The following is a 24,404-nucleotide window of genomic DNA, read 5'->3' as shown; positions in this document are numbered from 1 at the left end:
TTCAGGGAAATCGTTCCCAAAAAAAGAAGCAAGTGAGATCTCGGAAGATAAACAAACATCACCCCCCTGACCCGTCATAACAAATCCAGTTTTCGAACATCGTCACAATGAATTAGTTGGATTAACATTTTTATTGGTTTCTTGCCATATCTACATAAATACGCAACATGTATAGAATCCCTTGTATATAGTGTCATATAGTACCACGAACGAGAAAATATCATGCCCCATCAAGATGATCCTGGTCCCTCGACCTCGACTCATACCCACGCTCAGGCACCTGAGATCCATATAACAACAACACCAGATCTCGTCCAACCTTCCACTGTACCATCGCATCCATCTCCGACTGACGAACAAACCAGAAGCCGATCGCCAGGGAGGAAAGGGGATCGAGATCGACAATCATCGTCTGGACATGTCAAACATGCTTCGTTCGCCCTTGCTGGTGAAGGTGGGGAAGAGAACGACGATGCGAACAGCAACAGTAATCTGGGAACACCCCGGCCGGTCACTTCCCGTCTAGATACCACTTCAAGTGATTCGGTGAAGGAGAAAGTGGAAGATGGCCTTGAGAAGAGAAGTTGGATGAGCAAGGTGATATTGCTAAGTAGGCTTAGAGCGAGGAAGATAGTTGGACATAGATGGTTTAAATGGGTTGGTCCGAAATTGACTTGGAAGGATATGAGACCCGTCGCGAGAGGGTCATTCTCGGTGAGTTGAAATGATATACCCCAGCGTTCCTTTTGATAGAGGTATAGCATGACTGATTTAGGATGTCTCTGTAGAGTTGGGTCGGATTGGTATTGCTCCTTATAGTACCGGTGGAAAGAGCCATAGGTCAAGCTGCATGTGAGTAAGATATCGAATCCTCAATACTCAATAGGACAAGCAAGTCATGCACGTCAGCTGACTATGACCTCTCCTTGTGTTCCATGCAGTCTTCTCACTCATCGTCGCTTTCATGTTGCCGCCGAGTCAACCTGTAGTACAGCAATTCGAAGTGTATCTGAACTTGTTTTTCTTTAACGGACTGGCTTGGGCATGGGTGAGTAACAGCTCTCTTTTAGTATGGCACTGTAATAAGATTCAAGGGTATGAGACTGTTGGATTGCGATCTAATGCCATTGTGGCTTCACCGTGCTGACGATCAAATCCTGGCTGATTGAAACAGGTCGCTCTCGCCGTGTTCATTGCTGGCAAAACAAGACAAACGACAGATCCTTCCAAGATCGCAGCGGCAGAAGCGAAATACGCCTACCTGAGAGACAGCAACCCGACGACATATCGAGAAAGGATATTGTACGACGGGACATACCTTCAGGCGAAACCAGCAGTCGTATGCGCTATCTTCCTAGCAGTCGGTACAGGTGCAGCATTATGGTGGAAACTGCGAACTCAACCTAGTCCAGCAACCTTCCCTTTAGTCCTTTCTTGTGTTCTGATCGATATCGGCTTGACGACTGCCGTCTTCTATCCTTACAACCTCTATACTTCTGGTCTACTTTTCTTCCTTCCAATGGCTATTCAAGCTGGACTAGGATGTATAGCCACGTTGTTCATCTTTCCTGAATCGGTCGGTCATTCTTTCCAATCGAAATTCCCTGGTATCCTCAACCCTCTTGCAGCAGCGATGAAATCGATTGAATCGCTTTTCCAAGAAGCCAAAACCATCCCCTGCGATCTCAATGGCGATGCGGGATTGTTGACGACGAACGAAGCAAGGAGGGAAAAAGAATTTGCTGAAAAATTGGAAGACTGGGCAGAGAGAAGTAAAGATATTCGTCAACAGCTCTTACAATCACTTGCTGGATTACCTCCCTTACGAGCTCAGCAGAGATACCTCAATGTGGATTTTAGTTATAGTCGATTATCAGGTGAAGATCTTAGGACATTATTCGATCATCTTGCTCTGGTTCAAGCTCGATCGGGTGGAATGGCTTTTTTCTTCGATGTGATTGTCACCAACGCCAGACATACACACTTGGACTCTTCCGCATGGTCAGTATACAAGGTCAATCAATCTCGTCCTGGGTCCAGAGCAGCTTCAATTCGCAATGAAAATGTAGTGGACGACAGTAGAAGAGGGAGTCTGGCTGATGATAGTTTGGCTGGTGGGGATGGGACTGTCACGCCTCCGATCGATCATGACGATTCTACGGATAATTTGGCGCACGAACGAAGTTCATATTTCAGTGGGAAGAAGTTGCATTTCGCATCCTTCATCAGGAAGAGCAGTTCAGCCCATGGATTAAACAGGGATAAAGGTAGTCATGTTTCTTTGCTTGATCATTTGAGGAAGATTCAACAACCTGTAGGAGTATATGAGAGTACGAGATATATGGATATTGAAAAGGCTTTTGCTAGGTGAGAGGATTCTTTCTAAGTCATGGTAACCTCACTCAAGCTAACACTGACATTGAATGCATAGTGATACTGAACATGTGCTTGAACAGCTCAATATCCTGGCTCGAGGATGTCTTCCCGTCATACGAGCTTGTGAAGCCGCGCTGTCAACTTCGACCAGCTGGATCTTGAACATCAACCGAGATCGCAGGGTTATCCCCAAATTGCACAAAAAGCAACATGATCAGATATCAGCGAATGGATCGAGCGAGAAGAGATCACCCGAAGCGATTAACAAGCTTATACAAGTCACCAATGACCTTCAAGCTGCTTTGGATGAATTCTGCGTTGTCAGAGTGGAAGTCATTAAACCTTATAGACATCTCTTCGACCCCAACCATCCAGCCGATGAAGGTATACATGGATCGGATAAGGTGAATACACAAATTTGAAAACTCAATCACAACCAAGTTTCTGACTTGCTTTTTGCTAGACCAACTTCCGAGGGTTATTCCAAAACTTTGTCGCCCAATATCATTTGGTAAGTGACCCATCTCGTATCACTTCCCTATCTTCCATCTACGGTCACAGAATCCACAAAGCATCGCATCCCGTCAGATTTGCGCAATTAACTGGGATATCGCTCGATCAGTACCAAAGTGGGGGACCATTTGGGAATCTCGAGTACTGTAGTTTTTTTTGGCTTTGCTAATCCCTAATCTGTTAGATCGAATTCACCGAGGCCTTGCTTAACTTGTTGAGGCAAATGCAAGAATTGGATAAATCCCGTCAGAGAAGGAGATTTTGGTATCCTCGCATGTCCAATTTGCTCGCTCATCTTCGACATACGCACAAGGAGAAACATTTGACAGATGGTGATGATGGACACGATAATGATGGTGAGACACCACCTTCTCCCCATTCCCCGCATTTGAAAGCTGAGAACTGAATATCGCCTGATTCGTTTCACAGCTGCATTTTCCCGAGGTGATGAGGACGAGGATCAATTCCTTGGTGAAGCCAAAAAACGAAACCCCGAATACAAACCTTTTGAGAACCCTTACCTGAATCTTATTTCTCGCTTGGCGACGATCACTGACATACTGGGAAGCAGAAGTTTCATGTATGCTATCAAAGCTGCTATATTGGGAGCTTTGACGAGTTTACCCAATTTTATCGCTTCGTCTGCTTCGTTTTATTACTTCAATAGAGGTATCTGGGTTACCATCATGTAAGTGGTCATCGTAATGAGATAAAAGACATCCAATACTGATTTGTAAATCGATCGATAGGGCTCAATTGAGTGAGTAATAGGACAACTTGAAGTTGTGTGTTTGCGCTGACATATCGAAAATAGCCTTGGCGGTCTTCTCAGTAAGCTTTTTTCCGTTCTGCATTATCATACTGTCTTGGCTGATGACATGTTCAGGGAGATACTACGGTCGCTTGGCTTGGGAGAGTCGTGGCTTCGTTTTGGGGATGCTTGTTTGGGATGGTAGCATGGTGAGTACCGGGGTCCAGAGTGCCAAATGATCGAAACCAACTGAACGGTGATGTATTAGGTATATTGGAAGTGGATCTGGGAAAGGCAATGCAGTGAGTGTTCACGCGAATCTAGAAAGATCGTTCGAAAATTCTGCTGAGAATTGATTGGTAGTACGGCCTGGCAGCGATAGGCGCGGCGACTTTTCCAATTGCCATCTTCTTCCGAGTCCACTTCCCCGGTCAAGTCTTGACGGCTGTGATGACACCTGTGACGTTCGGCTTGGTAATCGGTATGTGATCTCCACAATTGTCATTGGTATCATGTCGATTACTGACTGTTATGTCTAGGATATGTAAGCTCTCTTGTCTGACATAACAGCTGCCGCCATCTGATATTGGCCTGTTAGTCGTACTTTAACGGATCTATTGGACCTTTGACCTACGCTCAATGGGGATGGGACGTGGCATGGCGTCGATTCCTCTGTGTGTTGATCGGTATCACAGCGGCGTGGATATTCTCTTACAGTGAGTGATGACAATTCGATTTCCCCCTGAAATTAGAAGAGCAAAACTCAATTGACACCCATCTGCATCCAGTTCCGCCTGTTTATTCGGCAAAACGAGCTATCCGACATTCTTACGCCCAAACCATCAACGCAGCTGGTTCGATCTTCTGTGACGTTCTATCTCATGCTAATGACCACCATCATCGCTTGAGGGAGGATGATGAGATTAGGCAGAAGTTGATAACCTGGCGAAGTAAATTGAACAAGGTGAGTGATTCAACGTGCTTCATTATAGAGCATAGGGCTGAATGTTTGCATTCATGGCCATGTAGCTTGGAGCTCGACATAATTTCGCTTCGAACGAGTATTCACTCCGGGGACAGTGGCCCGAAGAGAGGTATAAAGCTTTACTCGATACCCTTCAAGACTTGTTTTCACTGCTATCTCAATTGAATCATGTTCTCACTCAACTCGATAGACCATGGCGAAAAGCATTACTCGATCGAACCAGATTATCCGACCCGACTTTCCTAGGTGACGTATTAGCAGTATTGAGTATGTGTTCAACAGCTCTAAGAGCAGGTACAGCATTACCTCAAATCACACCTAGTCCGCTGGTGGCTAGATTCCGGATGGGTAAAACGAAAGGACTGGATTTACCTCATGATCCTACTGATCAATCGGGTGATTTACCTAGTTTGGTCACTGTAGATGTACTAGAATCGGACAATTATCTTAGATATGCGCTGGGTATTACTACTACGTTTTCGTTGATATCGAGGTTGGATAGGATCGTTGTGATCTGTAAAACGTGAGTAGGATTGTTCTCCAACGATACTGTGTCATGTGGGACTGAGCTGACTATTTTGTTACTGTTTGTGACAGGTTGTTAGGAGAGAATTTCCATATATCTGGTTTACATCTTGAACAGAATCATAGGGTATAATTAGAATCAATGAATCAGAATAGAAAAGGGGGATATACCGAAGTCATGTCGGTGAACGGATGTTGTTGTACCAATCATTATTTATGTATGAAGGAATGAAAGAAATGCCGATGCCACTGAGGTATGTGGAAGCGGTAGTTACGTAACTGCGCAAAGGGTGGCTTAGCGTGTATGGCGTTTGTCCCTTAAAATCTATGATAAAAGTCGACATTCCTGACCTAAATCGGAAGTAGCGTGCATCCAAAAGTGCTTGGTGCATGTCTCAGTTGAGGAATCAAGGTTGAAAGCGAGAGAAAAAGATTTTTATGCTAGGTTTTATCATATCATTTTGTACCATGGTGTGAGTTATTTGCTACCCGCACATCCCCGCACGGATGCATACGTACACGAGTGAGAACATTTGATACACATGCACAGACCTTGTTATCGTTTCATTCTCATCCTCATCATCCATCATCATCATCCTCCTTGTTCTTGGCCTCGTCATCTTCTTGTTCTCCTCCTTCTCCTTTCCGTTCGACCTTGTCGGTGTCATCATAATCCACATTCCTCGATAGATCTCTTGGATACGGATATTGATATTGATATTGATATTGATATTGATATTGATATTGATATTGATATTGATATTGATATTGATATATTGATCGTCTCTTCCTCCTTATCATCTCCTTGTTTGACACAAGTATCATCGTTACACGAATACAGTAAATATGAGTCTGGCACTCCCCACGCATAACGATCCATTCACGACACCGGGTACATCCCCTTCATCATCCAATGACGGTCATAGCCAATCACCTGAAGCTGGTCCATCAACTTTCGTTGCCCCACCATTACCACCAAGACCTATACCTGCAGGAAGGAGGAAACCAGTCCCATCATACCCCAATAACGGTTCTCTGGCAGAACCAGTCCCTAGAGCAGTAGCAGTCGCGGCTGCACCTCCTTTACCGCCTCGACCTGGTTCTGAACGATATTCTCTCACACCTGATCAACCCTCCACTTATCAGGATGAGAACATCATTGATCGTTCACAACTACCGCCACCACCACCACCGGCTTACAATGAAAAGTATGGATTTTATCCACCTAGGAAGAAAGAGAAATGGTGGTATCCTGCTAGTACGAAAGGACGAAGATGGTGGTGGGGATGTCTAGTAGGATTGATCTTGGCAATTGCAATCGTGATTGCTGTTTGCGCAGCGGTGTTCTCAAAGAAACATTCAAGTAGTGAGGATGAAGATCAAAATTCTAGTGGATTGACAGGATCATCAGGTTCATCCGGTACAAAATCGTCTAGTACAAACGATGGTGGACATCCCTTGTCGATAGCGAATGGAGGAGTGGATATTGGGGATCCAGGAGATATAGCGAAATTCGGCAAGAAATCTACGGATCACTTCGTCATGACTACCAATCATTCTATTGCAGTCACAAGGTTGGATCCAATCGTCAATCCAAACGCACCGGCTTCTCACTTACATCGAATTCACGGTTCATCCTATTTCACTGCCAACTTGACTTCTGCAACTCAAATGCAAGAGTTAGCAGATTGTACAACGGCTTCTGTACAAGATGATAAATCTGCTTATTGGGTTGCTCAGATTTACTACCAATGGCCCAACGGTTCATTATCCTCAATACCCTTAGATAGAACTTCACTGTATTATTTCCAGAAGGCTCCGACGGGCGTACCCATCTATCCTTTCCCCGATAACTATAATATAGTCGCTGGTGATCCCATGAGACGTAGTGTAAACTCAAGTGATCCGTAAGTATCTCATCTGCTCCAGACTATCAAAACTCGTACTGATGCCGTTGCTTTCGCTGTGTAGTACGAGTTCAGCATTCTGGTGGCAATGTTATCGAGGTTCCAAGGGAGATAGCAAAAATCTCGGATTCCCTTCGACAGATTGTGGTGGTGGTCTAGTCTCAGCGATCCAATTCCCAAGTTGTTGGGATGGAGTCTATGCCGATGACGCAGATTACTCTTCTCATGTAGCTTATCCTGAAGATGGAACCAATGGTTACACATGTCCATCTGCTTTCCCCAAGAAGTTCATCACCCTGCAATTCGAAACTGTCTTCGCCACTTACAAGTTCCCCTTCAACGGTGCTGGGAATATCACATGGGTGATGTCCAATGGAGATACGAGCGGGTACGGTATACATGCAGATTTCATGAATGGTTGGAAACCCGATGTACTTCAAGGTGTATTGGATGATTGTAGATATATGAATGCCACAGCTCAGGTCTCAGGTGAGTAATGCAGAACCTTCGTCTTGGATCGTACAGGACACTCATTGAAACTTTGTTTGTCCGTTCTCAGCTCCTGATGATCCAGGAAACTGTCCTCATCTCAACAAAACGCTAAGTCTCGACGCAGCATACGAATGTAGATTCCAATCTCAGATCGTCGATGAGGATGTGGGAGAACTCAACCCTATCAAATACTTACCAGGTTGTAATGGTATCTGGTCAGGTAACACTTCCAAGCCCGCTTGTCCATCTGACCATGTCGAGGGAGGTTATCTGGAGTTGACCAACCCTACCGTCTGGTATAATAATGAACCTTATCGATCATGAGTAATAACATCAATTATCAAAATAAATAAATATATGTTCATATATATATATTTTATATATACAAATAAATACTCGAAACCTTGTAGACGTATATATGTAAAGAGAAGCGATGTATCTTACATAACAATATCATGCCCTGACTCCAATTTCAGCTATCAAGGCATCAAATACCGATGGGGGAAGTTGTATGAGCTTGACGCCTCGTTTTCTCAATGTCGCCTTTTGGGCCAGATACAGCATGTCCCTCTCCTCTCTTCTTTCGCGTTCCTCATCGCTCAGCTCGTCATCTTCCGGGTCCTCAGGATAGATCTCTGATAATTCTCGTGGAAAGTCCGACTCTCGAAAACCAGAAGGTAACGTCTCTTCCACTTCTTCCAAGGTCGTGGCCAAGGGCTGAGGTGCCGAGGTGACAAGAGATGATGAACCTCGAACCAAGAGCTTGCTCGAGTCGCTGCTCCTAGAGGTGGCAGACGGAATAATGTTCGCCTCTTGAGGAGTTATCGGCGGAGCTGGCCTCTGTTCGGAACTTCGCGAGGCTATTGGGGTGCGAATCGGTCAGCAATGGGCAAATATGAGAGATCGATTTCAAGAGGAAACTCACAGGTCGAGCTCGTCAGGTTACCTGAGCTTCCACTTGACGAGCCAGTCGCTCGTTGAGATAATCCTCTCGCCTTGAAACCGATTCCTCCCGATACATCTGCAGGTTGAGCGAGACTTCTGCTTCCCCCTGGAGGACCTGTCGCTTGTCCAGCACTGCTGCCACCATCACCCGCTCCGCCACTTGATTCCCCACCTGCTCCAGCACCTGGTTCACCGCCTGCTTCACCCCCACTTTCCCTCTTTGCTTCACGGCCTTGACCACCTTGACCACCAGCTCTACCGCCACCTCTGCCACCGCCTCTACCCTTCTTGCCACCTCTACCACGACTGGATCCTTCTACCTTGGTGTTGGGTCGGATGATGCCGGCAATGAACCTTCGAGTCGATTCGGAGTCCATTTCTTTCATTGTCACATGCCTTAAGGCATTGATGACAGGGGAATCCGGAGGTGAAAGTGGCGGAAGAGGAAGCCGTAGTGGGAAGTCGACGATCAGGTCAAGCGCTTTGGAAGAAGCTGACCAGATCTCCTTAAACCCCTCAATGTTTGGCTGGGCAAGAGTACCCAAGAGACTGGGAAGGTCCTTTGTGACGGCTAGATATTCCTCCACCGTCAAGCTCTCGTAGATTCTAGGTGCATCTGGGGTTGCACTTTTGATGGCGAAGGTAGACTCGGTTATGGCGTAAACCAAGGCGTACGTGTGACCCCTGATGAGCAATCCTAGATAGGTGCCACAGCATTCGTTGCAGCCAATGAGGTACGCTAGACCCTGACAGACGACCTTTTCCAGCGGGGTAGATATTGGTTTTAGCTCGGTTGTCATCGAAGGAACAACATAGGCTTTCTCGCCAGGCGAACCATGTTTTAATTCTAACGAGGTAGCGCTGGAAGCTTTTGTTCGCTTCCCACCTTTTTCACCTTCTACGGATACTGGTATCTGTTCAGGCTTCTTCCCTTTCCCAAGTATAGGAGCAGCTTGGTCTGGACCAGCTGGAGGAGGCGGACGGGTCCGTGACCCGAGCATGGTGAGCGAATCAGGGGAAGTGAGCGGTGTGAGTGGTACTATATTCGAAGGAACAGCCCTAGTGATTCTGCTGGAAGGAGCGCGACCTGAAGCAACGACATCTGCCCAAGTGGCTACGGTAGGTGGAAGAAGCGGGTCTCTAGTAGCTATCACAGCACGTACAGTCAATCAGAAGCAAGTTCAATCCTCATAGGAAGGTAAGGCTTACCTTTAGTCAAATTTTCAGCCGAGACGAATGTCTGAGCGTATATCAAACCATCTGGTGCTTTGGCACCGTAGGTTGAGCTGACTTCCCCAGATTTTCCTTGCCGAATACGAGCTTGACTCTCCCACCTATGTCACAGTATGGTCAATATACCTCAGCAACCATGCCAGATACGATTGGGAATCTTGACCACATACCTTACAATATCCTTATGAAATCGTGTTTCGCTGTACGTTATATCCCTGACTTCACCTCTCTCCTCTTTTCTTACCCGTACACTCGAAAGATTCGGAGAACCCCCATACCTACACTCGATAGTATGTTTTGCTTCTAATTCCCATCGTGGTACGATTATTTGCGTTATCCAACCACCAAATTTTTGCTGAAGATTGCCCTCGTTATCAGCAGTGTCACGAAGGATTACTCGTGCTTCTTCTTCAGCAATGGGGTGGTCCTCTGGTAAGCGGATAGCGATGAAGTTCCGGAACGTGGGTGGAGTGGTGGTCATTCTGGTCTGTACTTGTCGTCGATAGATGAGAGGAGAAGCTATTCAGTAAGTCTTGTGAAGCAGGGTCAGAGAATACGAGAAATCAAGTAGATTCAGTCAACTGATGCAAAAGGGTACGTGCATGTGTAGTATGTGTGTGCTTGGTGTGGGTCGTGTCGATGGGTGAGTGAATGTGGCATCAAATCATACAGTCCACGAGTACAGTGGTACACTCGTATCAATAAGCGCCAGTCCATTGACACAAATACATATGCATAAATTATCTATATGTACATCTATTCGGAGGCTATGACACTTTCGTAACAAGACGTGCAGAATGCTTCACCATCTTTCGGGAAGAAGAGGTTATTGGCAAATTCGTTGTGGCATTGCTGGAGAAGCAAACGTCATCAGTCAAAATTATGCTTATATGCAGGGAAAGAGGGAATTCGATCCAACTCACAGCACATACGAAACACTCTCTATGCCATTTCGCACCCATCGCGTTGATAGCCAAATCAGGTATCGGTAAATTACAAGCTTTACATTTCGGTTTATGAAGTCGGAGATGACACTTCTCGCAATATGGATGTCCCTTTTGAATGACAAATGCGCTGGTTTCATTATCTTCTTCTTCTTCTTCCCCATCGTTATTTCCCCCTCTGATTTTCTCTGTTCCCGGAGCTGAGGATTTAGAAGGATCAAGGAAAGGGTCTCCGCATTCCGAGCAGAAGAAATGAAGTTCATGATAATATCGTTGACCAAGTACGGGATCGTTCAAAGTGACGAAGCGAGGATCGACGATCGGGGTTTGACAATGATGACAACGATGTGCAAATTTCTGTAATATAATTTTCATTCAGCATGGAACGATAACAAGCAGATGCGTACATCCTCGACCAAACAACTCACATCATGGAAATCCAAATGACAATAGGCTTTCCCCTCCCATTCATAACTACTTACGTGCTCTAACAACTCTCCACATTCAGCACACATGAAACATTGAGGGTGCCAACGTTGATTCATGGCATTCACGATTCGACCAATGATAGCGTTACCGCATCCCGAGCAGAGGAAGGCTGAGCCGTCTGGTTGGATACGATGTTGTTGAGAGCGAGAAGCAGTACTGGCAAGCGGGGCAGTAGATATCGACGGGACACTGATAGTCGGTGCATCATTACCAAGGTTGATCGTAGGTACGGCAAAACTGTTTTCACCACCTTGTGAAGGTTCGTCTGCAGTGTCAGATGACGACACTGAGATCATTGGAAGTCCAGAGAACTGTATACCAGGTGAAGAAGGACCGTTGCTCAACCTCTTCGCTTTAGGAGTTACTTGAGATGGATCTTGAGGGTCTATCTCAACGTCAGTGGTAGCTATCGAAGAGGTGTCGGAATCAGGTACTTTGATAGCAGGTAAAGGTATGAATTTAGCTGGGGCACGATAGGCGGAAGATGAATCTGGAGTTATGATAGTGGGTGGATTGGGTGATGGAGATGGAGAAGGAGTCCTGACTGTCGGTATTGCGGGTAGTATAGGTGCGGGTGACGGCGTTCTCTTCTGGTCAATTGATATGCCAGCCATACTATCAACCAAGGTCCTTTCACTTCCTTCTTCTACCACTGATGGCTGTTTCCTACTCATGTTCTTTCTGAATCCATCGCCCATACCCATACCAATGCTTGAAGGTATACCTCTATCCAAGCTCTTTGAGCTGTTCACACCGACCGGTGGTTTAGGTAGCGACCTCTTGACAGGGGAAGAGCTGAACCCCGTACGATCCAACGATTTGACTGATGATACGGTATCAGATCGTTCCAGGTTGGCCTGGATTGGGGAAGGTACAGGTATAGGTGGAGGAGGCATATCATTACGGATGGGAGTACGAGGAGATGATGCTCCAGAGTGACTAGGTGTTGAGTTCGGTGTTCCCAATGGGAAGGAGGGTAGTGCTCGTGGAGAAGGAAGAGGTCGAGATTGCGAGTGAGGTAAAGCACGCTGGGTAGATTGAGGATCAGCTGTATTGATGATAGGCGGTGCTGGACTCCTAGATCTGACGGGAGGGGCTGGAGGAGGACCTCCCGAAGGTGACTGTTGACCCATCATTGCCATGGTTGAGGGAGGCGGGTGAGCGATCGGCGAAGGTGATCTATGTGAATGTATCGGTTGTGATGGAGGCTGAGGCCGAGAATAAATTGAAGGAGGAGGGGGAGTGGAAGACGTTGTTGGATTTGAAGAGGAGGAAGACGACATGCCAGCCTGAACTCTTAGAGCCGCTTCTTTCGCTCTTCTCCTCTCTTGGAATGTCTGGAAGACAGGAGCTTCATAAGCGACTTTCGGAGTGGGAGGAGGAACCGCCTCTACTGTAGGCACAGGTTGGTGATAGGGCGCATAAGCGTGAGATGAGCTTGCTTGCGGCGGTGGATTCTGGTACGTATGTTGCTGGGAGGGGTGAGTGTATATACTTGAGGCTGGCGACGAGATGTCGTGTCCATTTGGATAGTATCCCCCATTGTGTGAATTGTGATTGACCGGAGAGTATGGTTGAGATGGTCCTGGTTGATAATGCTGATCATGAGGATTGGGTAACGGCTGAGAAGGGACGGGTGGATGGTATGGGGCATACTGAGAGGGACCAGGCTGGGGAGGTGGAGCGTTATACCGATACTGCATGTTGGAGGAGTACGATGAATTGCGGCAATGGGTCGACTACAAGGAAAAAGCGAAGGGCACTGATCGCTTGAGAAAGTGGTGGACTTTCGGTCAATCGTCGTGAACGTTGTGAAAGCTATACTTTGAGCGAGTGACACCCTCTTCGGTGATGTCGTTGCAGTCCAATGAATGATGGAGGGAGGTTCTGTTTGTTCTTTATTGTTGATTGTGTTGGTCGTGATTGATATATTGCTTTGTTGATGCAATGTTGAAATGTTGAAATCGATTATTTATCATTTATCTGAAACGCGTCCGTGTATCCATCTACCTGTAAGGTCGGTCACTGCGCATTCAATGCCTGTACAGTGCAGTACAGTGCATACATATACATCTATCTATCTCTTATCTCTAGCCACCGTCCGTAGCAATCCATCCATGCATATACATCGCTCATAATTCACCTGCGAGACGTCCCTTCTTGACTTTTTCAAAGGCTTCCCTTGGGTTTGCCAAATCGACATCTGCCCAACTAAACTCACAGCGTACCGAATATCGTTCATTCAGCAGAGTTCAAACGAAATACGAATACACGACAAAGTCACTTACTGAGGCATCCTCATAGGCATGGTCTCAGGGTTGAGTTCTGCGAATTTTGATACAACCAAATCGGAAAGGGCTTTGAATAATATCGCATATCCCTCAGAAGTGAGATGAAGACCATCGCTGATTGCACATCACATGGTCGTTAGCACAGTAGCTTGCAAGGAGATGAGACATATTTCGAATTCACTCACTAGAAGTAAGGAGCGAGTTGGTCCGCATCTTCCCCACCAGCAGCTTGGACAATAGCCGTCCAAAGATCCACACCCTCTACACCTTGTTCTCTGGCAACTTCCAAAGCCGCATCGGCATACTGCTTGGTCACTTTCCTATCTCTATTCTGTTCAGGTTTAGGTCCCTCGCTTCCAAACGATTTCCATTTCTCCACTCTAGCTTCTACCCAGGCAGACTCGATGATGGGTGGAGCATTGATCAAGATTATCTTGGTCTCTGGTGAATAGTATTCAGATGAAGGATCTTTGATGTATTGTATAAGTTGAACCAGGTTGGCTTTGTATCTGTCGAGAGGGACGTATTGAGGGGTATCAGGTAAAGTAGCATCGTTGGCACCTATATGACTTTGTCAACAGAATCAAACGAATGTCCATGAACGATTTAAACATACCTAACCAGATGGTTATCAATTTCACATGTTGAGCATAACCTTTCTCTCTTGCTTCTTTCGTAGCGAAGACTTGTTCGAACACCGGAATAGCCCTTTTGTCCAGATCAGCTCGACGAGAGTTATGGCTCGTAGGGGAATGGATTACACTAACCAGTCACTGTTGTAGCCTGTCATCATGCGTTAACGTATGATTCAACATCGTGCATAGGGACAACTCACCTCCATACCCTCTGTTGACGATATCACACCTTCTCATGTAATACTCTGTCATTCGTTGAGTGAGAGAACCATCCGTCGCAGCTTGCGTGAGAGAATCTCCCTGAAAACGTAGTTTGATTTAGTGAGACACCCAACACGACCTATCTACCATTTCACCCACGAAGAGCATTATAGCGTCAGTATAGCTTGATGATGCCATGATGAGGGTAACAAAGGTGGTCAGAAGGTAGAGTAAGGCTTGGGAGAATATAATATGTAGCATTCAAGAAATAAGTAGACGATCGAAGGTGTAAATAAGGATTATGGAACTGATAAGATGACTGACAAATAACCGTTGAATCCTCCTTCGTTTTTTACCTTTGTTATCCATCAATCCATTCCATTCTCACTTACCGTTCCCTCCTTCAATTGTCATTCTAGCACTAGTATCATATCATTGTTCTTCTACAGTCTCCATCGTCTTTGATAGTCATACACAGCACACAATGGTAGCAGAAGCGGAACCTCAACAACCATCGGCCTCTACGTCATATATCCCTCCGTCGAAATATATCCTCTCGAAAGCCCATCTCGCCGCATTTCAACGTTCGCAGACTCATCAAGACATCATCGATTTCATAGAAGAGTTGAATGAGGGTATAGTGGGCAAGAAGCTATCGGAAGCTGGAGAAGGATCAGAGGTATGCGTCCTGCTTCACGTTGTTGACTACAGTCGCTAATGAACGAGTGAGATAGCGCACGAAACCTATCATAGGTATCCTAGAATCAGTGTTGGAGATAGCCAAATCTACACCTCCAGTCGATAATAAACTATCGAGATTCGGTAATCCTGCGTTCAAGACGTTTTATGATAAAGTTGGAGATGTGAGTGACATTGAGCTTTATCACATTACTAATCTTTAATGTTCATCGATAATAGGCATCGAGCGGATTGCATTCTCGCATAGTTGGACTTCCTGCCGAAGCGATCCCCGAAGTAGAAGTGTATTTCAAGGAGTCATGGGGAAATAAGCAGAGGGTAGATTATGGTAGCGGGATGGAATTCAACTTTCTCTGTTGGCTGTAGGTTTGGTCCATATCTCTTGTAATTTCTGCGATGGTTGCTAATTCTTGGATGAACAGGTTATGTCTGACTAAGCTGGGAGTATTTACGAAAGATGATTACCCATTCCTTGTTCTTGGTGTCTTTTGGAGGTGAGATAGCTTATCCTCATCCGTCTTCCTTCAAGAGACTGAAGCTGTTTCGTATAGATATATCGAAGTGATGCGATACCTCCAATCGACATATTGGCTTGAACCAGCTGGCTCACACGGTGTATGGGGATTAGACGATTATCATTTCCTACCTTTTTTATGGGGCAGTGGACAGCTGAAAGGTAAGCTATCCACAACTTCGTCAAATTATTGAATGGTTTATATCTAATATATTATTGTATATCGAAAATAGATCATAAATACCTTCGACCCAAAGCGATACACGATCCTGAAATCTTGGAAGCTTTCTCAAGAGATTACATGTACCTATCCTGCATATCATTCATCAATTCCATCAAGACGGCTTCTCTCAGATGGCATTCACCAATGTTAGATGATATATCCGCCGTCAAGACTTGGTCAAAAGTCAACGAGGGGATGCAGAAGATGTACAAAGCTGAAGTGTTGGGTAAATTACCCGTCATGCAACATGCTCTTTTCGGTAGTCTGTTACCTTTCCCCACACCTGAACAAGATCCAGAATTGAAGAGAGCTTTGGAAGAGGAAGAAGGTGATTTACCTCAACCTGATTCGCATGGTCATATACATGTGAAGGGTGAAACTGGTTGGTCAATGGATTGTTGTGGTATACCAGGTGAGCTCGTCGTCTCAAAGCCCTTGGAATCGTTTGTCCCCTTACTTCATTGTGTACTCTCGGCTGAGTGGTTCATAGCTGATGTCTCAATCCCCAGTCCCATCCGCTTTTGCTGCTGCTCAAGATGGCGCAACACCCCATGGAGGTACACCCACATTCACCGCTCGTTCAGGTATCAAGCCAATTCCATTCGATTAACATCACCACCGATGGTTCAAAATCATGATGACATGCATATGAATATAATGAGCACAACATACATATCAAAAGGTCAACCGTATATATCAATCACCATGGGCGATCACCATCTATCAAAGAGTTCATTCCATCTGAACAGCATGCTTTTAACCTGATTGGGATACTTTCCAAATCCATCTTCTTAACGATTCCCAAACCTGATCAACATCCACTTCTCTCCTTATATTCAAAACCTCATAATTATGTCCCATCTCTTTAGCCATATGTTCGAAATGGTAATTCCCAGCTACGTTCTCCACTTGTAATTCAATTACCGTCCCATCACCAGGAGGCAAGAACAATGATAATCCCAGTGCACCTCCATGGGAAGATACCAATATCGTAGTATGTCCCACGAAATGAATTTGAGTCTCTAGAGCGTGTACGGTAGGATCGATCATTGCGAATCTTATAGGTAATGGATCTTCATCTGAGATAGTCTCAGGTGAAGTCAATGACCATGATTCAGGTATATCCTGAGCATCTTCATATACACAACCTGTCGAACCAAACTCGCCAGATTTCAATGATCCTTCACACATGTTTTCTAACTCGGTTCTGAATTTTTTGATTAGCTCAGGTTCGTTGGTGATGTGTCTTACATCTCTCCAGTTTGACCAATCGTTATGTTTCTGAGCGTATTCATCCAATTTGGCTCTTGATAGCCACATGACATTGATCGGACGACGAGGTCGATCAGATGCGTGATGAGATTCCAGTAAGTTGGCTGGGAGGGAGAGAGAAGGTGGAAGTAATCCGAATAAATGTCGATAATAATGGGATGCTGCCCATGTGATAGTCGAGGCGCATGAATATGATTTTCCTACTCCCATAGCGGATAGAAGGGATGCTCCAGCACCGACACTGTGTATAGCATTGGTCACTATATATAACAGTTATATTAGCTATGACTTTCTTTGCAGACTAGATGAATGCCATTACTCACAACATGTACCCTCCGTCCAAGGATCTAAGCTTAATCTTCTTGGTGCCCAGGCTCCCATCCTATCCCAAAGGGGAGTAAAATGATTGGAATCCATTCCATAGCCTTCGACAAAGACTAGCTGCACTCTCGAATCTATAAGAGCGGGAGCTGTCTGCACTCCGATAAAGACAGAAACCAAAGTCGTAATGAGATCTTCGGCGACATGGAAGCTATCCAACAACAGGTGAGTCATTCATATTCGAAGGGAATGAAAAAAAATGACTTACGGATTCCATTGATCTTGTCTACCAATGATCAATAAAGTCCTTTCTATCCTTTCCTTACATTTTGCTTCATCTACCTCACCATCTATCTTCTCCGTATCAGAACCTAAGAATCTTTCTCTTCCCATTTCCACATTCAACTTCACCCCTTCGTCGGTGATATCACATCCAGCAGCTCTAAATCTCCTCTCCGATTCTGGTATAACCCTAAGATTCTTAGAGACGCATGGCGCAGCAGGGTAAGGCCACCATTTACTGAAACCCGATCGATGAACGGGAGAACAGAATATCGTAGTTCCTTCAACCCCTTCTTCAGGATTCCAATGGGGTGAATGTGAATGCGTGTCATTCCGTATTGGATCAGGAGTGAATGTGTCTAGAGATTGTCCGGGAGGTACGCAATAAGCTAATTGAGAGGAATGATAGGCATCTACCAGCTCTCTACTCAATTGTCCATTACACGTATCTAATCCTCTGGCTTTCACTTCTTTCTCAGCCAACTCCCAAAAGGCCAACATCGTCCGTAAGGGAAAAGAGTCTCTGAAAAATGTTCCAGGTTGTCCTGCCGAGGGATCCAATCGGTCTAACACGTCCTGAGCTGTTGCTGCGGCCGAAGCATAAGCTTGATCGTATTGGTGATTCCTTCCACTGGTGGTGTAGCTGGTGTAAGATGAATTGGGGAAAGCACCGATGATGACACAGTGGAATATCACCAGAGATCCACAAGCACCTAGGACATACTTGAGGATGAGAATAGGAGTTATCTGCACCTTTTGACGCCTTTGACGGTAAGGTGGACCTGGTAAAGGAGGATAAGTCGGGGAAGAGGAATCGGTGGGTAATGGCTCGTAATTGGCTGAGGACATGGTGGGCTGTTGGGCTGTAGGTTATATCATTGTATTTTTAGGAGTAACTTATCGACTGGTCCTATGCAAGATGAATGATGTTGTGGAATGGATGTATGTTGTGGTGAGGAATGTCAATACAGTACAAAAATAGTCACAAACATTTCTCGGCATTTTTCCAGACTCAAGAGACATTTCTGTGCAGCGACTGCGAGGCTAGACGATAATTCAGCAGACTCAAATCGACAAATGCATTTCACTGCGCTGCGGCCATATGCCAAGACTAGATTCTCATGTAGATTCGTTGCGTTGCATATGTTGTTATTACTGAATAGAATAGCAACTACTGAGTTGACTTTACTGTTTTAGCTTCTTTCCTTCTGTGTCTCTTCTCCCTCAACTTGGCACCTCTACTATCACTGCCAAACTCCTTGGTGGAGGAAGTATCTACGAAATGTATATCTCCGATAGTGACTCCCTCTACTTGAGCCCTCTTCACCTTCAGCTCTTTCGCTTTAGTAGCATCCTTCTCCTTCTTTTCGGCAGCTTGTTCCGTGACGGGTGTAGGGAACAATGTAGCAGTCATAACTTCTCGTTGAAGTACTTCATGTACGACACCATGATGAGCAGGATCCTTCTTCAACTCTTCTTCCTTTTGTTCTAAAACCCTTCTATCCTCCAGATCCCTCTCTTCATCCCTGAATTCCCAAGCAGTTCGCTCCACACCTTTCGAGCTGGTTTCCCTCGTTCGACTTCCGAAAGAACCTTCTTGACCCACACCCGAATCCCACCTTTGCTCTTCCAGTCGTTCGGCACTCGTACTGGGATGAGAGTCGTGGGCCAAGTCGATCTGTCGTGCTCGGGCAGCATCGTGCTCTTTCGTGGAAGGGTTTATAGGAGTCTGTACACCGAGCAAAGGCTCCATACCTTGCTGGAAAGCAGTCTGCAAAGGTATAGACTGGAAATCAGGTCAGCCACAAATCGTACATGATGCAAGAACAGAGTACGGATGAGGAGAGAAAGAGTATCAGAAAGCCATGCATGGTTTATAACCATAAGTTTACTGTGAAGTCTTAAAGACTAATCAAATGGTCATCATTGAAATGGGTGGAAAAGGTGGATTGAAGTTGTTTGATATGAGATACTGTACTAGGAGAGTTATAACTCACCTGATTAAACGTAACAGAAAGGAAAGGACAAGATCGACAAGTCAGCATTGATCCTTCATTCCATATACATCACATCAGATATCAGAGTAAGGTTAAAAGGGTTTCAGAAAGTGAAGAAATATAATAATAACCATGGTTTATGTCTTCAGAACGAAGGTTATGTCATATTTTGTTTCATCCGAGTCAAGTGTGGAAAAAGCATAGATGGTAGAGTTCAAGGTTTCGGATAAGGATTATGACCACTCACTCTTCGTTTGAACTCTTCCTCGATATCTTTCAGCTTTCGAATAGCTTCGACTCTAGCTTTACTGATATTGTGTTTCTCAGCAAGCTCAGCGACTTTTCGTCCTCGTCTCAATTCGGCATACACCTGATTCTGCGTGTAATCGGAAAGAGGTGGAGGAGGTCGGAAAGTTGGGTTACTGCTATATGGCTAACATTTCGAAATATCAGGATATGCCCACATGACGATAGGGCTGAACTGACTTACCACCTTGTCACCGAGCCATTTCGCCTTTTGACCTTTTACAGGTTCACGATACTGTGATCCTTCGGATCTGATCCAATCCGCAAAGAAGATGTTACTGGACACCTTCCTTGGAGGTTGACGTTCCTCTCCGGCAGCTGTCGAGGCATGCCTTCGAGCGATGGTACGTCGACATGTGTTGGATACGGCTTGGAATGGGATCCTAGAAGGACCTGCTACGGAAGTGGTGAAAGGCATATTGTGAGTGTGGTCTAAACGTGATAGCAAAGTAGGAAGGAGATGGGATGATAAATTTCGAAAATCAACGAGGATGATCGATGCAGATGCAGGTGCATGATTTGTTGGGCGTATGCTGCCGGAGTTATGCGGGATTTCCATTTCCTATGCATAGATCCCAAGCCGTGTGGCGCGGTGAGCTCAAGATGGCCCTGCGGAGTATGGTGGTGATATCCGCTTCTCTTCTTCGCAAGAAAGTCAAAAGCCGAAACAGAGAGAGCTGTTGAAACAGATGTCGAGTATCTCATAGCGGTATCATCAGAATTAGAATTGAACCTCGACAAAACTACCCATACCAAGGCGAGAACATTTGAAACCACGACGAGCACAAGCTTCATATTGTCTACTTCATCGATCTCGGCATCCTTTGGAGAAAAAAAAACACGTCATAAACACCTGTTCATCATCCTTCCCTCTGCCCCAATCTGTTTCAACATGACTACCAGATCACTCGGTCCTCTACCTGCCAACCTTTGCGCCCACCTTCAAAACACCTCACGAGGCTTCCAAGCCAAGACATCCGTACCATTCTCAACATCCTCCTTAGCCATATCTTCTATTCTCTTGCGATCAGGTCTGATATCCAACGTATCGCTAGGATCACCCGCAGGTCCGGATCCATCGGCATTCCAATCATTACCCATACCAGCTAGGAAACTGTGGATAGGTCTAAAACATCGAAATGGTCAACCGGTATTACGTAGGATGGGATTGGTATCGAAACCTTCTTTCAGGGTAGTGGTGAGCCGAGATGAATTGGGTAGATTGTTAGTGGGTAAGAGAGCTAGGAACGTAGCGGGCGTAGGGATGGGGGAAATCTTGATTGTAAGGACGGAAGAAGATGCGAAAGCTGGTAGGACAGGGACGAATAGGTATTTGGAAGGATGGGAAGCATGGAGAGCTGGTTTAGGAGGTGAAGTCATATGCAGAGTGGGATAGATTTGGGTTTTGGTGGACATGTTATGTTAGGATTAGAGAACGACGACTGATTCGATATGTTATACAAACATCAAACATTGGCATGATATGATAGATATACCCTGTATGAAGATTATACTATTCATATATTATGATGCGTGGTATATATACACTACATTGCTACAGGTAAGATTTATTGCGTAGATCTCTGTCGAAATTTCACTTCGAATTTATATCTGCTCAACTCCAATTCCTCGTTCTCCTGACTATACAATCATGCTGTCAGTGGCAATGGCAGCAACGTACGTTCCAGAGAGAGACCTCGACTCTTGATCTCCGTCAACCGGTCCAGATGAGTCTTGATACTGTCTCGAGCTTGTCCAGCTCTTTCTTGATCCCCTTCTTGTCGATAATACTCTGCCAGTTTCATCAGCTTTTTTCGACTGACTAGTAGATTATCAAATACATTCCCCGACTAAACGCACCTTTAAGACGATAAGCAAACCACAGTCCAAGGATCACTTGTCCAACACCATCAGGGCGGTCTTTCCCACCCATTAATTTGGCCAATTCTTTCCCTGTCTCCAACTGCCTATACATCCTCTCTCTCCCTCCATAGTGATGAGTGCTGGTGGTAAAGGCAAAGATAAGAAGTCGAAGGATATTATTATTCGATCGAACACTTATTTCGTAAGCGTTCGAAAGTTGTTTCTTGGAGTTGACCACGTTGTCATCGATCAGACTTGCCAACAGATATCCAGCACCGTTGAACATCGCACTGGTGCTTCCTTTGCACTTTTCAGCTAGAGCATGGACTTTATCTCGGTTCTCAGGATGTTCTGGCAACTTGGTGAGACGATGTTGACTTCCCATCAGACCGATATCGGCGATCAAACCGAATTCGCTGCCCTGATTAATCAGCCTCTTACAAGCATCGTAGTACTTGGCGGCCGTCTCCTTGATCCCGATGAGCATCGCATATTGCGCCATCAGCAGGCAAAGATGAGGTGCGAATAAGCGGAATAAGTCATGGTTCCGTAGGTGATGCACGGTATCCATCAAGAGCTGGTCTTCATCAGCGAGACCGTCAAAATATCATAGCTTACCTTGTAGCTCGCTTCGAACTCGCTCCTAAACATCAAGGCCGTAGCATGCTCGACCATCATTTCGCCTCTGATGATCATAACCTCCTTTTGCTGAATCTGAGTTTGTGCGATCCCATGCAGATGTGAGACTGTCAACGAATCAGCTTGAATTCATCGACCTTTACAAACAATGATACTCACAGCCGGTATCCCACATATCTTCAGCACGTACTGCGTTCTCGTGTAGTCTAAGGGCATTGGAATGCAGGATAGTTTTGCATGTTTGATTGGAGCCAGTGAAGTCTCGCCGGCTGACGACAGTGGTGAGATAGGTGAGCATGTAGAGGATGTTGGGTGGGGTGACTTGTACTTGTATTGGTTCGCCTCCGGGAATATTAAGCTAAGATGATCAGCACAAGAACACACAACATCCATACTCACATCCAATACCCCTCCATTCGCTCGTAAGAGATTGAATAAGCCAGATTCCGCCGTCTCATCCATCAAAGCATAAATGTGTTTGAGGCAATTCTTCGCATTGAGATCGTTTCCTATACGACCTTCCCATAAAGTTCGTAATATCAGATAATGTATGATAAACGAAGCTTCCCAGATACGATCATTGCCTTGACCAGCCAATTGAATAGGTTTTGACAAGTCCTCAGTCAATCCTATTACTGATGAGAAAGCGGAAAGAGCTTGGGCGGCTAGTTCCCAACGACGATATACGAATATGAAGCGAGCTTTCGTCAACGCTGCTAGTCGAACTATCTGGAAGTGTCTTTTGGCATAGGCTTCGGCCTGAGAAAAAGGAAGTCAGCAGAATGAATGTAATTTGGATAACTCACCATTAGCTCATCACAAACTGCAAGGAATTCTGCTGATCCAGTTTGTTCGACGAACTCGAGGTAAAGTAGGTGAAGGGCATAGCGATGTGAGGTGTGGTCTCTGCAACAGGTCATAAGCAAGATTCAATCTGATTAAGTTTCCGACTCGAGCTTACCTGTTGGTATTCAACGCTTGCTGAACCATCTTTTTACCAAGATTTTGTTTACCCTGTTTTCACCTTCATGAGTACTCTATTCCTTCAAGAGCTAAGTTAAACTTACTTGAATGAAAGCGACGCGGATGCTGAGCAGTTCTAGCTGATGTCTCATAGGCATGAACGATGTTTGTCTTTGTGAGATGTAGTACTAGACGGGTGTCAAGTCAGTCACCCCTATCAGACCGCGTAACAGAGGGTCACCCACGGAGTGACCGATTACATCTTGAATATCTTCTATCAATCTCGATAGATCGACTCGCTGATTTTTCTCGCTGTCCTTTCCTTTTCCCGTACTATTCCCAATACAAGCGGTATAGACCTTCAATCCGACGATCCCAAATTCAAGCCCAAATGCTACTCGCTCCCGTTCGGACAGATCGGGATATGCCAAACCAGTTCGAAGGAAATCGAGAGCCACCAATTGCAGATCCAGGGCTTTTGCAGCAGCATTTGGATCATGAAGGAATGGTTGAGCGGGACTTCGATTGTACACTGGCGCTATGGATATACCTAAGCTTGGATCTGCCGATATCGAAGGATGTACGAACGCTTGTTGGAGATGCTGATGAGATGCTCGATGAGCTGAGAGAGCGAAGTAATATAAAAGAGCAGAGTCGGGCAGAGGACGAGGGGACCTAGAAGGCAGGGGAGGTGTGTTAGATACTTGGTACAGCTCTGGCGAAAGCTTTCGTCTTTTCATGTCATTGGTGATGGCATGTCCGGGGTCGAGAAGAGATGTAGGGGCATGAGAATCGGAATGGTGTGGTATATGATGCGATGAGCTCGACGCTTGTGGCTGTGGATATTGGTTTGATGACCCATTCATCTTGGGTTATCGAAACCCTTTCTGGCTCGACCAGGGAGGGCGTGAACGGCTGGGTATGTATCCAACGAGAGGAGTATGGGTATCAGAGATTGTAACACGGCAATTGCGAACCGATGTGAGGAAGAAATCAACATTTTCATGACTTGTAACTTGTCAACAAAGAAACGCGTCA

At 45.5% G+C, this 24,404-nt stretch overlaps 10 protein-coding genes across 10 annotated transcripts; 4 read left to right on the top strand and 6 right to left on the bottom strand.

The window, feature by feature from the left end:
* Positions 1-222: 222 nt before the first annotated feature.
* Positions 223-5,283, top strand: V865_006700 (uncharacterized protein; the record flags this gene model as incomplete). Its single annotated transcript, XM_066230458.1, has 17 exons — positions 223-714; positions 789-852; positions 942-1,048; positions 1,175-2,367; positions 2,432-2,780; positions 2,840-2,887; positions 3,074-3,245; positions 3,319-3,577; positions 3,639-3,649; positions 3,704-3,720; positions 3,776-3,849; positions 3,909-3,942; positions 4,004-4,114; positions 4,239-4,356; positions 4,429-4,604; positions 4,670-5,148; positions 5,223-5,283. The coding sequence occupies 17 exons, from the start codon at positions 223-225 to the stop codon at positions 5,281-5,283; spliced, it is 3,765 nt and encodes a 1,254-aa protein (XP_066086555.1).
* A 713-nt stretch (positions 5,284-5,996) lies between these two features.
* V865_006699 (uncharacterized protein) lies at positions 5,997-7,873 on the top strand (the record flags this gene model as incomplete). Its single annotated transcript, XM_066230457.1, has 3 exons — positions 5,997-7,057; positions 7,122-7,546; positions 7,617-7,873. The coding sequence occupies 3 exons, from the start codon at positions 5,997-5,999 to the stop codon at positions 7,871-7,873; spliced, it is 1,743 nt and encodes a 580-aa protein (XP_066086554.1).
* Positions 7,874-8,002: 129 nt separating this feature from the next.
* Positions 8,003-10,208, bottom strand: V865_006698 (uncharacterized protein; the record flags this gene model as incomplete). The annotated part of the gene is made up of 4 exons (XM_066230456.1): positions 8,003-8,409; positions 8,475-9,641; positions 9,704-9,828; positions 9,898-10,208. 4 exons carry the CDS (start codon positions 10,206-10,208, stop codon positions 8,003-8,005), a joined length of 2,010 nt encoding a protein of 669 aa, XP_066086553.1.
* Positions 10,209-10,483: 275 nt separating this feature from the next.
* V865_006697 (uncharacterized protein) lies at positions 10,484-12,863 on the bottom strand (the record flags this gene model as incomplete). Its single annotated transcript, XM_066230455.1, has 3 exons — positions 10,484-10,579; positions 10,651-11,028; positions 11,100-12,863. 3 exons carry the CDS (start codon positions 12,861-12,863, stop codon positions 10,484-10,486), a joined length of 2,238 nt encoding a protein of 745 aa, XP_066086552.1.
* Positions 12,864-13,292: 429 nt separating this feature from the next.
* V865_006696 (uncharacterized protein) lies at positions 13,293-14,485 on the bottom strand (the record flags this gene model as incomplete). The annotated part of the gene is made up of 7 exons (XM_066230454.1): positions 13,293-13,371; positions 13,449-13,565; positions 13,637-14,012; positions 14,068-14,159; positions 14,219-14,234; positions 14,287-14,386; positions 14,447-14,485. The coding sequence occupies 7 exons, from the start codon at positions 14,483-14,485 to the stop codon at positions 13,293-13,295; spliced, it is 819 nt and encodes a 272-aa protein (XP_066086551.1).
* Positions 14,486-14,771: 286 nt separating this feature from the next.
* Positions 14,772-16,333, top strand: V865_006695 (serine/threonine-protein phosphatase 2A activator 2; the record flags this gene model as incomplete). Its single annotated transcript, XM_066230453.1, has 7 exons — positions 14,772-14,966; positions 15,022-15,150; positions 15,206-15,348; positions 15,409-15,480; positions 15,538-15,662; positions 15,734-16,135; positions 16,233-16,333. The coding sequence occupies 7 exons, from the start codon at positions 14,772-14,774 to the stop codon at positions 16,331-16,333; spliced, it is 1,167 nt and encodes a 388-aa protein (XP_066086550.1).
* A 146-nt stretch (positions 16,334-16,479) lies between these two features.
* Positions 16,480-18,447, bottom strand: V865_006694 (uncharacterized protein; the record flags this gene model as incomplete). The annotated part of the gene is made up of 3 exons (XM_066230452.1): positions 16,480-17,255; positions 17,319-17,527; positions 17,585-18,447. The coding sequence occupies 3 exons, from the start codon at positions 18,445-18,447 to the stop codon at positions 16,480-16,482; spliced, it is 1,848 nt and encodes a 615-aa protein (XP_066086549.1).
* A 322-nt stretch (positions 18,448-18,769) lies between these two features.
* Positions 18,770-20,319, bottom strand: V865_006693 (uncharacterized protein; the record flags this gene model as incomplete). Its single annotated transcript, XM_066230451.1, has 3 exons — positions 18,770-19,384; positions 19,843-20,028; positions 20,086-20,319. 3 exons carry the CDS (start codon positions 20,317-20,319, stop codon positions 18,770-18,772), a joined length of 1,035 nt encoding a protein of 344 aa, XP_066086548.1.
* A 474-nt stretch (positions 20,320-20,793) lies between these two features.
* On the top strand, positions 20,794-21,297 carry V865_006692 (uncharacterized protein; the record flags this gene model as incomplete). The annotated part of the gene is made up of 1 exon (XM_066230450.1): positions 20,794-21,297. The coding sequence occupies one exon, from the start codon at positions 20,794-20,796 to the stop codon at positions 21,295-21,297; it is 504 nt and encodes a 167-aa protein (XP_066086547.1).
* Positions 21,298-21,550: 253 nt separating this feature from the next.
* Positions 21,551-24,106, bottom strand: V865_006691 (uncharacterized protein; the record flags this gene model as incomplete). Its single annotated transcript, XM_066230449.1, has 9 exons — positions 21,551-21,693; positions 21,762-22,233; positions 22,383-22,510; positions 22,563-22,761; positions 22,803-23,162; positions 23,210-23,309; positions 23,365-23,417; positions 23,471-23,554; positions 23,612-24,106. 9 exons carry the CDS (start codon positions 24,104-24,106, stop codon positions 21,551-21,553), a joined length of 2,034 nt encoding a protein of 677 aa, XP_066086546.1.
* Positions 24,107-24,404: the final 298 nt, after the last annotated feature.

The sequence above is a fragment of the Kwoniella europaea genome, chromosome 2, assembly GCF_036810445.1.
Source record: "Kwoniella europaea PYCC6329 chromosome 2, complete sequence".
Taxonomy (NCBI): domain Eukaryota; kingdom Fungi; phylum Basidiomycota; class Tremellomycetes; order Tremellales; family Cryptococcaceae; genus Kwoniella; species Kwoniella europaea.
Note: the sequence above shows the minus strand (reverse complement) of the source record. Positions and strands in the feature narration are given on the sequence as shown.